Raw genomic sequence first — 17567 nt, forward strand, 5'->3', positions numbered from 1 at the left:
AATTTGTTAATCGGGGGAATGCTCGTTAACCGAAGTTAAGAATCATATGGAAGGTAATTCGTTAACCGAGGGATCACTGTACAAGTGATATAGTAAACCCTTGCTATTCACAAGGGTTAGGTTCCAAGGAGTAGCACGAATTGGTAGAACCGGTAATAGCCACTTATATACTACGACCTTAGTGCACTACTGTATGCCAATATATACTGTGAATGAGAAACTTACTCACAATACTGTACTGTCCTTACATTCTTATGTGGGAGCTTGATGAAGTGGTGCACTGTACATAGGGAGACATCTGGTTACTGAAGCATAGGTGGATCATCAGGATCACTGGTGGAAGAGGGTGCTGCAGTGGTGGTTGGTGGAGTGGCGCACGACCGGGAGGTGGCACGCGACCGGGAGGTGGCACGCGACCGGGAGGTGGCGCACGACCGGGAGGTGGCACGCGACCGGGAGGTGGCGCGCGACCGGGAGGTGGCTCGTGGCTGGGAGGAGGAGGGTGGAGCGGCAGTGGTAGTAGCTTTTTACCAACTTTTCCAAATCTACTTCTGTCAGTTCCTCTCCATTCCCATCAATCAGATCTTCCACATCATCAACAGCCATGTCCACAAACACCTCACCACCCAGCTGACGTGCAACACTCACAATGTCATTCACATCCTTTACTATGGACGGAAATCCCTGGAAGTTACTCACACACTCGGGTCATAAGGTGCGCCAACATGCATTCACTGTCTCTGGTGTATTGAATTCTTCACTGATGTTGGTAATACAGCCCACAATGCTGTACTCCTTCCAACACTTGTTAACATCAAGGTCAGGGTCTTCATCCATGGCACTACGGATACGACCAAAAGAGCCGCGTGTGTAATATATCTCGAAGGTGTGTATCGAGAGGTTGAATAAGAGCAGTGGTGTTAGGGGGTAGGAACACCACTTCTACACCTGGATGGCTAAGCTGTAAACATTCTGGGTGGCCTGGTGCATTATCTGTCAATAATAACACTCGTCCCCTCCTTTAACTTGTCTAATAATTCAACTTTCTTTGTCAAGGTCATCACTGACTTTTACCTTTTATTTTTCATTCCACTAGCATCACTGACACTAGGCAGTCTTTTAGGGACCATTTTTCACACAAAACACTAAAGTTGTGAGAGTACTGTACAACACGAGATGCTGGGTCACTGGTGAGCAGAGGCAGATGAGATGCTGCAGGCGGGTGGGGTGACTCGTTGGAAAAGGCAGTCAAGCTAGCCACCATCTGCTTTCCTCGAATCGTCAAAATCACAAATAGCAAGGGTAGCTATACTGTATAGGCAGTGGTGTAGATGATAACTATACAGGTGGCAGGAATTATTGTTGTTGTGTATTACAGAGAGTACTGGGAGCGGTTGGTCCTGTGTAATGCCATGGTATGGACGTGTGAGCTGACAGGACGCCCCAACCTCACCTACGCTGAAGCTAGCGAGAGTGAGACCAAAGCCAAAAAGTGCCTTGCTAATGTTCCTCAGGTGAGCCGCTGCTATAGTCTGTATAAACACTGTGGAAGGATGGGGGAGTGTTGTAAAATGTGAGATGAAGCCAGTTATTTTAGCCAGTCCTGGTTATGAGGCCAGTTATTGTAGCCAGTCCTGGTTATGAGGCCAGTTATTGTAGCCAGTCCTGGTTATGAGGCCAGTTATTGTAGCCAGTCCTGGTTATGAGGCCAGTTATTGTAGCCAGTGTTAGTAACTTGAACAAAGAGTTGGTCCTGTTCTGTGACTCAAGTTACTGATTCCCTCCATCCTATGGTCCTCACACACCTACCTGGCCCTTACACACCTACCTGGCCCTTACACACCTTCCTGGTCCTCATACCTACCTGGCCCTCATACACCTGCTTGACCCTCATACACCTTTCTGGCCCAAGATATTCAGGTAAAAGAAAGAGTTATATGTTAATAATTACTTGTGATGCTTCTAACACATTGTTAAGTTAGCTTGTATCGGTTTAGTTCAGCATACAATACTCCATACAGGTAATCCGGAAGCCCATGCTGTACATTGCCACCCTGACTCGCCGTGGACGTTATGCAGACATGAGTGAAGATGTCTTCAACTTTGTTCGTGACCGATATTTTGTCGGGGAAGAAGTTGAGGCCATTGTAAACAAGCATTGGTATGACTGTAAGGTAGGTGTCTTGTGTGATTTATGGATTCCTTAACACTTGGAATGAGAAAGAAAACTTGGTGCTTGGGGATGCAGTGATCCTGAGTGTTTGAGAAGTACCGTAGTTGTTTATGTACGAGTCCGGAGGAATGAAAACCCAGATTGATTACCTTCTCATTGGGATATGAGACAGGAAACTTGTTCGGGATGTTTAGGGGAAGAATGAGTCTTGTAACACTGTGTGACATGTTGCTTATATGGTGAAGAGGATGGTTATTGGAAGCAGTGTGTGAAAGTTGATGAAACAGAATGTAAGCAAAGATTTTTATGCCCAGTTGAGAAGAATGAAGGAAACAACAGTGGGAGGGACAGTGTAGTGAGATCTGGGCCAAAATAAATTGTCCTGCTGAGTGTGGCTGACGAGACATGTGGCTGCACGGAGAGCCCTGCCAGACATAGTGGTGGAATGATGAAATAGACAGATAAAGGAGACAAGAAGATTGTGCTGTGTGAGGCCTGGGGGATGGTGGTGAAAGGAGGAGTACCTGGAGGCCAAATATGGTACAGAAGAGAGTTTTATAAGGCTAAGAGGATATGAACAGCACACATTCTTGGATATGTTGAATAGTGCAGATGTTAGAGGTGAGGTGAACAGAACAGACAGCAAATGGTGGGTAGAAACAAGGATGTTGGTGAGCTGTGTGTGTGTGTGTGTGTGTGAAACAAGGGAATCAAGGATGCTTGGAGAAAGTACTATGATGAACTGCTGAATGAGGAGTAAGAATGGGACAGTGGCAGCCTAGAGGTAGTAGAACCAGTACAGGAACCATGCCCAATGATTGGAAGAGACTGGGCGGAGAAAGCACCTGGTAAAATAAAGAATGAAAACGCTGCAGGAAAGTCTGGGATAGGTGCAGAAAGGCAGAAGTATCAGGTGATGTAAGTGCATCAATGGTGACTGAATTTACAAATGAAATCATGGTGGAATGTATTGGGAGGAAGAGTGATCATGAATACTGTTCTTACTAGAGTAAAGGTGAACGTGGGCACTACAGGGGCCTGAAGCTGCTACATCAGGCTGTCAAAGTTGGAGAAAGAAAGATTGAAAAAGGAAATGCAGTTTGGATTAATGTAAGGTCGGGGGACTACCGAGGCAATACTTACGGCCAGGCGGCTACAAGAGATATATCTAGGGAAGGAGAGAATACAATATTGTGTCATATTTGTACAGCCCAAACCTGTACACCATATGGTGTAAACCTAACCTGACATAATAATATAACCCAACAGACTATAACCTAACCTCGTGCCTTATTACATAATCTAACCTAGCACATGAGGCTTCTCGTGCAACAAGGACATGGTCACCAATATGGTGTTTTCCAGTGGCGGACTGGGTCAAAAATTTCTACCGGGAAAACTTGTAAAAGGGCCCACTCAAAAGGGCCCACTTAAAAGGCCCCACTTAATCCCAAAACGTAGTCAAAGGAATCAAATAAAATTAAATGTTTTAAGCAAATAAAATGTTACATCTATTCAATATTGTTGTGTTTATAATGTGTGCAGCAAAATACCTGTACTAGAAAATTTTAATAATCTTATAATAAAAATGAAAATCTCGATCATTGAACAACCAATCTGAGTAATTTACAAAGCATAATTTGAAATTGTTTTCAAAGTATAATTAAAATTGGAATGTGTGCATTTTTTAATGTGTGCACATATCACTAAAACAGTCAAAATTCAGTAGTTTACAAAGCACAAATCACCTAGACAGCAAGCAATCTAGAAAACTGTGTCGATTTTTTTCTCAAGAAAAGGACTACAGTAAAACCTCGATTAACCGACTTTCGGATTAACCGTAAATCCCGAACCCCTAATTTTTTTATTTATTTTTTTTTTTTTTACTCAGGGATTAGCCCACTCAGGCACAGGTCACTGACCCACATCGGGGCCTGGGGGGCTGATAATGTAATAATATTAATAATGCTAATAATAATAATAATAATAAAGAACCATAAAGAAATGCAAAAATGAAAAGAAAACAAGAGTGAGAAACAAAGTGCCTGTATGTATGTTGTGTTGTCAATAGTAAGAGAAACAATTGAGACCCTGCAATTGTGTGTACATGAGGCAGAAAGTCAGATCAGCAACCTGGGACTTGGTCACAATTTTTGTGATGACGTATGTTCTTTGACTTTTCTATTTTTTATTCACGGTTTCTGTGCTGGTTCATATTTATTGACTAAAGTGGTTAATGTTTTAAAGCAAATTCTATTGAAATATGAATGGCAAATGAACAAAAATGAATAGAGGGACTTAAATGAGGTAGGTTAGGGAAAGGTACTTTAAATGAGGTAGGTTAGGGAAAGGTACTTTGAAAATGTTTTATTTCCGTAGACTTTGATGTACTTTTAACCGACCTTTTCGATTATCCGTCGGCCCCTTCACCCCATATGTGGTCGGTTAATCGAGGTTTTGCTGTAATATCATCCACAGAAATTTCAGAAAGTAAATCTTTTTCGATGCTCATGAGCATAAAAGTTTCAAGTAGCTCATTTGATAGCAAAGAGCGTAATCGAGTTTTTACAATTTTCAACTTACTGAATGCGCATTAGCAACTGGATTGTGTGAACAACAGGGTCAAAAGATATTTGTAAGCTAAGAACAAATTCGAGTATGTAGATGCTTGCAAAGAATACTTAAAGAGGATACGGAAACAGCAGAGCAGGCACTTCCTACATGACTTTCCAGAAGTGCAACGTGGACCTGAAATTACATCAAAGTGAGTTTGAAATATCTGTTCTGATTCTAGGTGTCTGGTTGTTGCAAACTCTTCATTCAGAGTTTTCGAAAGGCTGTCGAAGTTTAGGATGAAAGACTGCAATTCATTGCTCAGTTCCTGCTTGTCCAAACCAAGATGATTGCATATGTTTTTCAGCGCTTCTGGTGGCAATCCATCTTCTTTGAGTTCTTGGAAACGACATGGATCAAAACAATACTTGTCGTAATTTGGTCGATCACTCGACGAAACACTTCCACCCTGTAGCGATCCACTGGGTCATCAGTTCTTTCATCCCTCTGGAGTTACCAGGCATTCGTCTCTTTCTTGATGTTCTCATCTTCCTGAATTCCCCTTCTATTGCAAAATCAGTTACCTCATCATCATCGAATATTTGATTCGCTGCCACAATGAAATTTCTTGTTGTTTTCATGATGTTTTTGTCCAGTTGTTTTAAAACCTCTTTTGCTTTTTCTACCATATTCCAGGCACTAAGACAATCTAGGCCTTCAGTTTGCAGATATTCCGAGGCCGATCTCAGGGTACCGTACACCTGCAATAACAAGAAACTAGTTAAATGAGTGTCAAAGATACGCCATTTATCAAGAAGTGAATTGGCCTCAAAAGCAACTTTCGCATCAAAATTGGGAGATTCGACAATCCGAAGCAAGACATAAATCGAGAGGTGAAACAACTCAGGCTGTGGCGAGTCAAAACTTCCGAAAATATGTTCAAGGGCCGCGTGTTTAGCCCACCAACGGGTTTCTCCAATCTTCTGCAAACGTTTTGGTTTCGCTGATCCAACCATCTTCTCTGAAGCAACTTCTGTCCAGATGTTCATTCTCTTACATGATTCTGAAAAATATTTCACTGTTGACTGTAGTAGTCCGATCAAGTTTTTGACCGGCAGAATATTTTGGACCAGATCTGTTGATGCCAAATTAAGGATATGAGCATGGCACCAAATGTATACAGATTGTGGGGCTTCATCTCTTATATACTTCACCACACCGCTGTATTCACCTCTCATGTTAGCAGCTCCATCAAACGACGCACCTGCGATGTTCTCCACTATGTTCTAGCGTAGTCTTCATATTTATCAATCATAATGAAACTGACACCAAAATAAAGAGAAATAATTAAGCTTTAAAACTATATAATGTTCATACTATATTTATTGATGAATTGATTAAAAAATTAAAAAAATGGAAGACATTGGATAAAAGCGGGTCGATCTGACCATTCTAGATCTATATCCGAATCTGCATGTGAATCCACATCTTCTGCAGTCCCCACTTCACTCATATCACTGAAAAACACTTCCTCACGCTGTAGATCTACATCCGATTCGTTTTCATTGTCAAAATTGAAATTACAGTGATCCCTCGGTTAACGAATTACCTTCCGTAAGATTCTTAACTTCGGTTAACGAGCAATCCCTCGATTAACGAATTCCTTTCGAGCGGCCCTCAACATGTTTTCGCTTGCACACTAGCTGTCGTATTAGTCCGCCAATACAGTAATCGGTTCTAGGGCTTAAATTCCTTACTATTTTAGTAAATATCAAGAAGTTTGTACTATTCAATAATTTTCAAAGTCTTATATTACAATTTTTAGTCATTTTAACAATTATTTAACATAATTTAAGTATAGGGAAACTAGTTTTTAGCGCACCAAACAGCCTGTCAACACACCATACAGGCGTCAGTCCCTGTGTCTTTACAGTGGAGGTAACATCTTGCTTCAGACTCTCTTCAACATAAATGCTTTTTTCTGTGTTTCCAGTCAAATTATTGGTCATTTTGAAATATATTTTACATGTTGACAATATATAATGCAGTGCAGTGTTGGTTTAAAACAAATAATCTTGAATTACACCAAGAGAATTAAAATTTTATTGGTGAAATGGCGCCATGGGGTGACTTCTCTTCCACCCCAATGCCTTCTCTTCTCCCTTCTCCTCCACCCCCATTCTAATTCCCATTATCATCATCCAGGAGCCTTCTACATGCACACCTCAAAGTAAGTGTACTTTACTACCTTTTTTGTTGACTTAAGGAAATTTTCGGTGAGCTGGAACCATTTACCCAAAAACCCATTGAAACAATGGTTTCGGTTAACGAGTGTCGAGCAACCTTCTGGAACAAATTGTGTTCGTTAAGCGAGGGACCACTGTATCAAGCGAGGGACCACTGTATCAAGCGAGGGACCACTGTATCAAGCGAGGGACCACTGTATCAAGCGAGGGACCACTGTATCAAGCGAGGGACCACTGTATCAAGCGAGGGACCACTGTATCAAGCGAGGTACCACTGTATCAATAAGCGATTGAAGAAATTTAAATGTGCTACTTGTTGAAAAACAGCTTATGGTAGAGTGTAAACTAAAGTAGATACTGTATAAACATCCGGTTTTCGGTAAAAATAAACTGGAGATCGCGCCGAGAAGGTCGTTTTCGCCGGAAATCTCGTTCGGCAAGATTTGAATTGCTAGACGATTGTAAACACATGGCGTAGTTTCGGGTCAAATTCGGGCGCATTGGTACGGATTGAGTTAATATCTCATAAACCTCATATCTCTTTTATCTTTTTTCCGTTATTTTCAGAGTGATGGACCATCACTTTGGGGCCCACCGGGACCAGTCCGCCACTGGTGTTTTCCCATTTTCAGTTGACTCGGATACTGTATTTAAGTTTATGCTCTCTCAAGGTTGGCTGATTTACACCAAATAATTTAATTTATCTTGGTTTTAATAAGTTTTTTTTTGTTATTATTACTTACAGATGATTTTAATGATTTATGGTAGATTTAGAAAAGGTATATTATAGGGTGAAGAGAAACACATTGTGGGAGACATTACAAGTGTATAGGGTGGGAGGAAGGCTATTAAATGCAGTAAAAAACATTGTATGATAACAGCCGGTCAAGTGAGGAAGAAATAAATGTGAGTGTTAGACAGGGATGTGTTATGTGGTTGTATATTATATGGATGTGAACTATTATACTATACACTGGTGGAAATATTAATCTTTCTTACCAGGCTGAACTCATCTTAAATCCTGATTATAGGGGAGCCAATCTGCCACTGTTTATCTCTCCCTCTCTCATACTGGGCGTGTTGTTACAGGTGCTCCGGCCAATATACCCCACACTGGAGGAGATAGCCCGCTACGAGGAGGAGATGGCAGACTCCGATGAAGACAACGAGGAGTCGACAAAGAAGAAAGATGAACAGATGCAGGTTGGTGAAGAAGAGGAGAAGAAGAGAACAGGGGAGACAGAGAATGATGAGGACATACAGATCATTAAGGAAGTGACACCCATCAAGAAGGCTGTGCAGGAGGAGGAGGAGGAGGAGGAGGAGTACCCGCCGTTTGCCACCTTCAAGTACGAGGTCATCGAGAAGGAGCCGTGGGACTATAAGCAGGCAAAGGTAATAGTGGTGGTGATGGTGTTTTAATTATAGTGTTCCTTGTGTTGTAGTTATCATAGTGTTCCTTGTGTTGTAGTTATCATAGTGTTCCTTGTGTTGTAGTTATCATAGTGTTCCTTGTGTTGTAGTTATCATAGTGTTCCTTGTGTTGTAGTTATCATAGTGTTCCTTGTGTTGTAGTTATCATAGTGTTCCTTGTGTTGTAGTTATCATAGTGTTCCTTGTGTTGTAGTTATCATAGTGTTCCTTGTGTTGTAGTTATCATAGTGTTCCTTGTGTTGTAGTTATCATAGTGTTCCTTGTGTTGTAGTTATCATAGTGTTCCTTTTGTTGTAGTTATCATAGTGTTCCTTGTGTTGTAGTTATTGTTTTTATTTTGTTTTTTTTGTGTTACAGAAGCACATAGTCTCCTGGGAACAGATACGGCGCATTAAGGGAACTTTCACCCGGGAGAAGTGTAAACTCTTCCTCAAGCAGTGTGTCCAGCTCTCCTCCTCTGGCTTTTGGGTCATAAAAGTAAGATGTTTTATATATTCTTAACACAGTGTAAAGAGATGTGTATAGTGGCTATACATAGGTGGAGTAGTGTATAGAGTGGGTGGAGCAGTGTATAGAGGAAGAGGTGGAGCAGTGTATAGAGGGAGGGGTGGAGCAGTGTATAGAGGGAGAGGTGGAGCAGTGTATAGAGGGAGGGGTGGAGCAGTGTATAGAGGGGAGGTGGAGCAGTGTATAGTGGCAGAGTAGTGTATAGAGGGGTGGAGCAGGGGTGGAGCAGTGTATAGAGGGAGGTGGAGCAGTGTATAGAGGGAGGGGGTGAGCAGTGTATAGAGGGAGAGGTGGAGCAGTGTATAGAGGGAGGGGTGGGGCAGTGTAGAGGGGGTGGGAGCAGTGCATAGAGGGAGGGTGGAGCAGTGTATAGAGGGGAGAGGTGGAGCAGTGTATAGAGGGGAGGGGTGGAGCAGTGTATAGGGAAGAGGTGGAGCAGTGTATAGAGGGAGGGGTGGAGCAGTGTATAGAGGGAGGGGTGGGGCAGTGTATAGAGGGAGGGGTGGAGCTGAGCGTTATTCTCCATAACTTATTAATCGTGGGTTTTTATCATCATCATCGCAGGAAAGAATATCCAAGAGATACGACCTGGCCAACGTGAATTACTCGGACGTGTTCCTGGGGGAGCCGCCAAGGTTCAGAGAGACTCGGGCCAAGAAGATACCTGCCAGCTTAAATCCCGACAAGGAGAAGAAAAAGTTGGCTGCCGAGATGAGGAGGAGAGAGAAGAAGGAGACGAGGGAGAAGAACCCGGACGGAGACGGGAGGAAGCGAGGCAGATCTTCCTTGAACGACGGAGAGAAGGAACGGAAGAAACTGTACGTCTCTCTGTTCTCTACACTTACTGATTCTTTGTTCTCTAGTCACTGTAGTTAGTTGATGGTATAAGCCCTGCCACTATTGCAATTCATTGGCTCATTTTAATGCCACAATTTATGTATGTATAGATATAACTACTTGAAAACATTTCTTTTTTTCAGTATATGAGTGAAAAAACGTTTGAAATAAATAATAATAATCATCATCAAAGTGTGAAACAAATAAGTGGTTTCCCCCTCCAGTCTCATGGCTTGTTGTCCTCCAGTCATTGTTTTAATGTCCTCATTCCCTGGTGCTGTTATACTATACTGCCTCACACACACCCCCTCCCTCCCTCCCTCCCTCCCTCCTCCCTCCCTCCCTCCCTCCCTCCCTCCTCCCTCCCTCCCTCCCTCCCTCCTCCTCCCTCCCTCCTCCTCCCTCCCTCCCTCCCTCCTCCTCCCTCCCTCCCTCCCTCCTCCTCCCTCCCTCCTCCCTCCCTCCCTCCCTCCCTCCCTCTCCCTCCCTCCCCTCTCCCCTCCCTCCTCCTCCCTCCCTCCCTCCCTCCCTCCCTCCTCTCCCTCCCTCCCTCCCTCCCTCCTCCCTCCCTCCTCCCTCCCTCCCTCCCTCCTCTCCCTCCCTCCCTCCCCTCCCTCCCCTCCCCTCCCTCCCTCCCTCCCTCCCTCTCCCTCCCCTCCCTCTCCCTCCCTCCCTCCCTCCCTCCTCCCTCCCTCCCTCCCTCCCTCCCTCCCCTCCCTCTCCCTCCCTCCCTCCCTCCCTCCCTCCCTCCCTCCTCCCTCCCTCCCCTCCCTCTCCCTCCCTCCCTCCTCCCTCCCTCCCTCCTCTCCCTCCCTCCCTCCCTCCCTCCCTCCCTCCCCTCCCTCCCTCCTCTCCTCCCTCCCTCCCTCTCCTCCCTCCTCCTCCTCCCTCCTCCCTCCTCCCTCCCTCCTCCCTCTCCCTCCCTCCCTCTCCCTCCCTCCTCCCTCCCTCCCTCCCTCTCCCTCCCTCCTCCTCCTCCCTCCCTCCCTCCCTCCCTCCCTCCCTCCCTCCCTCTCCCTCCCTCCCCCTCCCTCCCCTCCTCCCTCCCTCCCTCCCTCCCTCCCTCCCTCCCTCCTCCCTCCCTCCCTCCCTCCCTCCTCCCTCCTCCCTCCCTCCTCCCTCCCTCCTCCCTCCCTCCCTCCCTCCCCTCCCCTCCCTCCCTCCTCCCTCCCTCCCTCCCTCCCTCCCCTCCTCCCTCCCTCCCTCCCTCCCTCCCTCCTTCATCACTATCATACACAAAATATGGACGTTTTTGTGGCCCTTTTGTCATTATATATGTTGTAAAGATTTATCATGTTATCACATCTACAACTTTTACACATGTTAATAGTTAGATACAGTACAGTACAGTACAGTATATATACTTGTGTTCAGTAACATTGTCATACAAGTTCACTTAGGGTTCAACAAATACTGTAATGGTTATGGAGAGAAGAGTTGAAACTAAAGGTGGATGTGAACTTAACAGGAGTAAGGAGGTGAAGGACGGTTGAAGTCTGAGAAGAAAGAAAAACTAAGAGAGGAACTAAACAAAGGTTAGAGAAAAGAGAAGAGAAGAAGAAAGAGAGGGAGATAAAGAAGGAGGAGAGCGCTTACACGTACAGTATGTCAAGGACTGGAACAGAACACGTGACGACCTGGACTGTGACAACCATAAGGTGAGTAGTAAACACGACGACCATAAGGTGAGAGTAGTAACACGTGACGACCATAAGGTGGGTGGTAACACGTGACGACCTGGACTGTGACAACCAGGTGAGTAGTAACACGTGACAACCATGAAGGTGGGTAGTAACACGTGACGACCATAAGGTGGGTAGTAACACGTGACGACCATAAGGTGGGTAGTAACACGTGACGACCATAAGGTGGGTAGTAACATGTGACGACCATCAGGTGTGTAGTAACTGAAGTTCTACCTTATACTATTAACATGCTGCAGTGTACAGTAATAATAATAATAATAATAATTAACGGTTTATTGAAAGAGCTTGGCAGCCAGAAGGCTGAAAATATACAGTTACATATTTGGGGAATGGGTTACGAATTACAAATAATATACAAGTGACATAAGTGACACAAATAAGACATATAATAACTAGATGGGGAAAAGCTCAGACTACAGTTCATTTCAACATAGTGACAGTGTGTGAGTGTGTGCGTGTGTGTGTGTGTAATAATAATAATAATAATTAACGGTTTATTGAAAGAGCTTGGCAGCCAGAAGGCTGAAAATATACAGTTACATATTTGGTGAATGGGTTACGAATTACAAATAATATACAAGTAACATGAGTGACACAAATAAGACATATAATAACTGTTGTGGCAGGTGTTGGTGAGTGACCCGAGCCATACAAGAAGTAGTGTGGTCACCAGTACACTCTACCACCCTCACTCACCACACAAGAAGTAGTGTGGTCACTACCACCCTCACTCACCACATGTTAGACTCCTTCACAGTTTGGTACTGTTGGTGTTACTCATCAACAGGAGGCAGGTGCTGCTCTCCACAGTAGTGGTGGTGTCACTGTTAGTTTCTCTCTTGCCAGCAGGTTCTCACATCTATACTGTTAACAAGCTGTGTATCAGTATTTTCCTCATAGAACTTGAACATGATCTGTCATCCTCCACAGGACCTGCCAAAACCCATTCCAATAAGGTGCCGTATCCCGGACGACCTGTTCAGCGACTTCATCATGGTGTTGGAGTTCGTCAACGTTTTCTCTGAACTTGTGGAGCTGAGAGACGTGTATCCTCAGGGCATCACCTTTGACATGCTGGAACACGCACTGGTGGAGAAGGAAGTTGCAGGTCAGTCTCCTCTCTTGGTGTTTGTGTACACACAGTGTTGCCATCATATATGAAGTGCTCCACACGACGAGGACAAGCCCGCCAAAATAATATTTTGAAATATTGGGGTTCTAAGTTTTTCGTGATCTCAAAACCTTGTATACAAGGCGGATTTTTTAATTGATAGAGGTGAGCCCGCCACATGTTGTCTGTCTATAATGCGTTTTTTTCAGCCGAGAAAAGAGGCCCCGCCCCCTCCTCAAGAGTTACAGCTGATTGGCTGTTGCAAACCTGTCCATTTTGTCCTGAGTAATGATGTATTTCTAAATGAGTTTATTCATAATGACCGTTTCTGACGAGAAAGATATTTAACTAAATTATATATAGATATATACCTTCATTATTTCAAACATGTAGGAAATTTATCAAAACTATTAATCGTGAATTAACTGGTAAACTCGGGGAGCAAATTCACGCTTTCGGAGGATGCATTTAATATATACTTATTTTTACCTACAATAAGACATACTAAGACAAATTGCATATCAGGAATAGTAAATTATGCAAAAACGACATTTGAAAAGATCAGAATCACAATGAAATATTACAAGGCCGTCAGCAGAGGTGGGAAAAATATGAAGTAGTTCGCAGTCATATTTCCCACCTCTGCTGACGGCCTTGTAATATTTCAATGTGATCATGATCTTTTCAAATGTCGTTTTTGCATAATTTACTATTCCTGATATGCAATTTGTCTTAGTATGTCTTATTGTAGGTAAAAATAAGTATATATTAAATGCATCCTCCGAAAGCGTGAATTTGCTCCCTTTAGTTAATTAACGTTTAATAGTTTTGATAAATTTCCTACATGTTTGAAATAATGAAGGTATATATCTATATATAATTTAGTTAAATATCTTTCTCGTCAGAAACGGTCATTATGAATAAACTCATTTAGAAATACATCATTACTCAGGACAAAATGGACAGGTTTGCAACAGCCAATCAGCTGTAACTCTTGAGGAGAGGGCGGGGCCTTTTCTCGGCTGGGAAGAAACGCGCTATAGTATTATAGATCATGGACTGAGCTGTCTGGAGACATAGAAAACAATTGTTTGACCCATGGTAGACTTAACCATGTCATGCAGAGTGCCTTATACACCATGAAGGCTTAGTGTACAGTGTTGCCACCATATACAGTATACCATACATCATAGGTTATATAGTTATATCACATATACTTGTATTTCACAATGAACCTCGAGCTAGGTGGAACTACAGTATGTTCCAAGCTGATAGAACAAGATGATTACTTTTTTTTTTTCAAAGTTTGTTGACAGCTGAGGATCTATGCTGCCCTAGGCTATTGCTGTAGTTCATATTATTGTTATTAGTGTACATATAATTTATTTTAATTTTCTCCTTATATCATCTATGAGTGAGGACAGTATTGTAAGATAAGTGTGTACTAAAGACAGTGTTGGGGACATGTTGTTTATGTAAGCTGGTGACACAGACAAGGGTTGGTTGTATAATGGTCCACTTGGCAGGTGTGTTTAATGATGTGCTGCAGCTGCTGCTTCAGGGCATCTTCACACTGCAGGAGGAGGAGGACGATGAAGTGGATGCTGACCCCACCGCTGAGGAAGGTGTGCTACAACTTGTTTATGTTCTTACTTAAGGCAGGTACAATATGAGCCTACCATTATGTTTTATGAACCTGGGTATACTGAGTGGTGTAGCAGAACTGTGTAAAGGTGATGGATGTCTTGTGTGTTGTTGAAGGGCTTGGGGTGACTTGTGTGTTGTAGTGTAGACTTTGGCTTATTTTTACCAGAGAGGGAAAAGTTCTAGTAAGAGTTGCAGAAAAGGGAGAGAGCTTTTGGTGCTTCATGTATTGTAACGCTCCTTCACTTGACAGTGATGGAGACAGACACAAGCGACATCACCATACAGGAGGCAGTGAGGGTCGCCAACCGCGCATCTACTTGGAGCCAGCAATATCATGGACTGCCGCTTCAGAAGGTGCCGCTTGACGCCCTGACAGTCACTGAGGTGTTACGCTTACATCTACTGGCATCGGGGGCTACCAGTGTTGCCAATGGTCGATGGAGGTAAATGTTCATGCGTGTGGTGTAGTGTAGTAAGGGGTGAGGACAGGACTCCCAACATGACTACTGTAGGTGCTGAGAGTGTTGGTTCATGTGTTGGCTGCTCTCCCCCCAAGCTATGTATAATAAGGAATAAGATTGAGAAATGTAATGTATTAAGAGAAGACTTTCACAGTGTACAGCGGACTAAGTTGATGCCTTCCTTTTTCAGGCACTTGAACCGTGGAGGCTTCAAAAACTGGGATGATCCAGGGCTACAATTCAAGCTGGAGGAACCCATCATAATAAAAACTCTATCTACCCAGACTATATTTGATCTCTCCTTAGGTGTGTTCCCCCTTAAGTAATGGTCATTCATCTATGTAAACCTCTGTTGTTCCCTCTTGAGTAATGGTCATTCATCTATGTAAACCTCTTTTGTTCCCTCTTAAGTAATGGTCATTCATCTATGTAAACCTCTTTTGTTCCCTCTTAAGTAATGGTCATTCATCCCCTCAGTTGTCAACAACTTTACCAGCCAGGAGGAACACTTACTGTCTCTCCTCACTTGTGGTTAATTGTTAAGGGAAAGAATTAGACACATATGGTCAAACTAAAGAGTGACTGGTGTTTTTTGGGTCAAGCTAAAGAGTGACTGATGTTTTTTGGGTCAAGCTAAAGAGTGACTGATGTTTTTTGGGTCATACTAAAGAGTGACTGATGTTTTTTGGGTCAAACTAAAGAGTGACTGATGTTTTTTGGGTCAAACTAAAGAGTGACTGATGTTTTTTGGGTCAAACTAAAGAGTGATTGATGTTTTTTGGGTCAAACTAAAGAGTGACTGGTGTTTTTTTGGGTCAAACTAAAGAGTGATTGATGTTTTTTGGGTCAAACTAAAGAGTGATTGATGTTTTTTGGGTCAAACTAAAGAGTGACTGGTGTTTTTTTGGGTCAAACTAAAGAGTGACTAATGTTTTTTGGGTCAAACTAAAGAGTGACTGATGTTTTTTGGGTCAAACTAAAGAGTGACTGATGTTTTTTCCTCCTGCTTCAGCGTATAAGTTGAAGATCCTGAGTGTACTGGTGGGCCAGATCCTAACTTACGCCTCAGTGCGGGACATTATTGATGACAACATTGAGAAGCTGAAGGAGGTTAAGAATAAATTGCGTCTACATCAACTGACCCAGATGAGGAAGGAGAAGGAGATCAATGCTGCCAGGTGAGTTATTGATGAGGAAGGAGAAGGAGATCAATGCTGCCAGGTGAGTTATTGATGAGGAAGGAGAAGGAGATCAATGCTGCCAGGTGAGTTATTGATGAGGAAGGAGAAGGAGATCAATGCTGCCAGGTGAGTTATTGATGAGGAAGGAGAAGGAGATCAATGCTGCCAGGTGAGTTATTGATGAGGAAGGAGAAGGAGATCAATGCTGCCAGGTGAGTTATTGATGAGGAAGGAGAAGGAGATCAATGCTGCCAGGTGAGTTATTGATGAGGAAGGAGAAGAGATCCATGCCGCCAGGTGAGTTATTGATGAGGAAGGGTATGAGATCCATGCTGCCAGGTGAGTTATTGATGAGTGAAGGAGAAGGAGATCCATGCTGCCAGGTGAAAGTGCTGATGAGGAAGGAGAAGGAGACCCATGCTGCCAGGTGGAAGATGAGAGGGAAGGAGAAGGAGATCCATGCTGCCAGGTGAGTTATGATGAGGAAGAAGGAGATCAATGCTGTGAGTTATTGATGAGGAAGGGAGAAGCGAGATCACAAGCGCCGGCTGATGAGGAAGCAGGCGAGATCAATGCTGCCAGGTGAGTTATTATGAGAAGGGAGATCAATGCTGCCCAGGTGAGTTATTGATGAGGAAGGAGAAGGAGATCAATGCTGCCAGGTGAGTTATTGATGGAGGAAGGAGAAGAGGACTAATGCTGCCAGGTGAGTTGATGGAGGAGGCGAGAAGGAGATCAATGCTGCCAGGTGAGAGTTATTGGATGAGAAGGAGAAGGAGATCAATGCTGCCAGGTGAGTTATTGATGAGGAAGGAGAAGGAGATCCATGCTGCCAGGAAGCGAAGTTGATGAGGAAGGAGAAGAGATCACGCTGCGAGTTATTGATGGGAGAAGGAGAAGGAGACTGGATGCTTTTCAAGCAGGTGAGTTATTGATGAGGAAGGAGAAGGAGATCAATGCTGCTAGGGTAGTTATTGGATGAGGAAGAAGGAGATCAATGCTGCCAGGTGAGTTATTGATGAGGAAGGAGAAGGAGATCCATGCTGCCAGGTGAGTTATTGATGAGGAAGGAGAAGGAGATCAATGCTGCCAGGTGAGTTATTGATGAGGAAGAAGGAGATCAATGCTGCCAGGTGAGTTATTGATCAGGAAGGAGAAGGAGATCAATGCTGCCAGGTGAGTTATTGATCAGGAAGGAGATCAATGCTGCCAGGTGAGTTATTGATCAGGAAGGAGATAGTGTGTGTGTGTCATTAGAAGCTTGGTCATCCTTTGTTATGTAAGAAATGATCTTAAAAGTAAATAACAAGAAATAATGCTAAAACTTAGTGTCCAACAGAAGGTTACATGTGTGACTCCCTCCCCAGGCTGCAGGAGAAGCGCGACCGTAAACAGAAGGAGCGCGAACGGCTGTTGAAAGAGGCAGAGAAGAAGGCCGCCGCCGCCGCCATGACCGGTGAACCCGACAAGCCCATCGAGCTGGAGGACGAGGAGGAGGAGGAGGAGGAGGAAGAAGAGGACGAGAGTGAGAAGGTGGCGCGTGAGGAAAAGGAAGAGAAGAATAAGGAGGCCAGGAAGCAGGACTTTCTGAAGCGAGAGAGGGAGTTGATGCAGCAGGTGGGAAGATTTTCGAGTGTTTCTTTGACTCGTTATTTTTATTTGTTTTGCTGTCCCTCGTCTTCGTTACGATAAGTTAATAGGGTTAGCTTGA

General features: G+C 43.8%; 2 protein-coding genes across 3 annotated transcripts; both read left to right on the forward strand.

Moving 5' to 3' along the window:
* Positions 1-1359: 1359 nt before the first annotated feature.
* LOC121854599 (bromodomain adjacent to zinc finger domain protein 1A-like) lies at positions 1360-11243 on the forward strand. The gene is made up of 6 exons (XM_042349303.1): positions 1360-1514; positions 2022-2174; positions 8062-8367; positions 8764-8883; positions 9478-9731; positions 11219-11243. The coding sequence occupies exons 1-6, from the start codon at positions 1413-1415 to the stop codon at positions 11241-11243; spliced, it is 960 nt and encodes a 319-aa protein (XP_042205237.1). The 5' UTR covers positions 1360-1412.
* Positions 11244-11263: 20 nt separating this feature from the next.
* Positions 11264-17552, forward strand: LOC121854598 (bromodomain adjacent to zinc finger domain protein 1A-like). Of its 2 annotated transcripts, XM_042349302.1 has the most exons (8): positions 11264-11408; positions 12387-12564; positions 14094-14192; positions 14465-14657; positions 14866-14981; positions 15688-15839; positions 17056-17069; positions 17224-17552. In XM_042349302.1, exons 2-8 carry the CDS (start codon positions 12450-12452, stop codon positions 17546-17548), a joined length of 1014 nt encoding a protein of 337 aa, XP_042205236.1. In that variant the 5' UTR covers positions 11264-11408; positions 12387-12449; the 3' UTR covers positions 17549-17552. The 2 variants fall into 2 exon arrangements, with proteins under 2 accessions (XP_042205236.1, XP_042205234.1); XM_042349300.1 differs by lacking the exon at positions 17056-17069 and having other exon boundaries at positions 15688-15853.
* Positions 17553-17567: the final 15 nt, after the last annotated feature.

Source organism: Homarus americanus, unplaced genomic scaffold, assembly GCF_018991925.1.
Source record: "Homarus americanus isolate GMGI-L3 unplaced genomic scaffold, GMGI_Hamer_2.0 scaffold44553, whole genome shotgun sequence".
Classification (NCBI taxonomy): Eukaryota; Metazoa; Arthropoda; class Malacostraca; order Decapoda; family Nephropidae; genus Homarus; species Homarus americanus.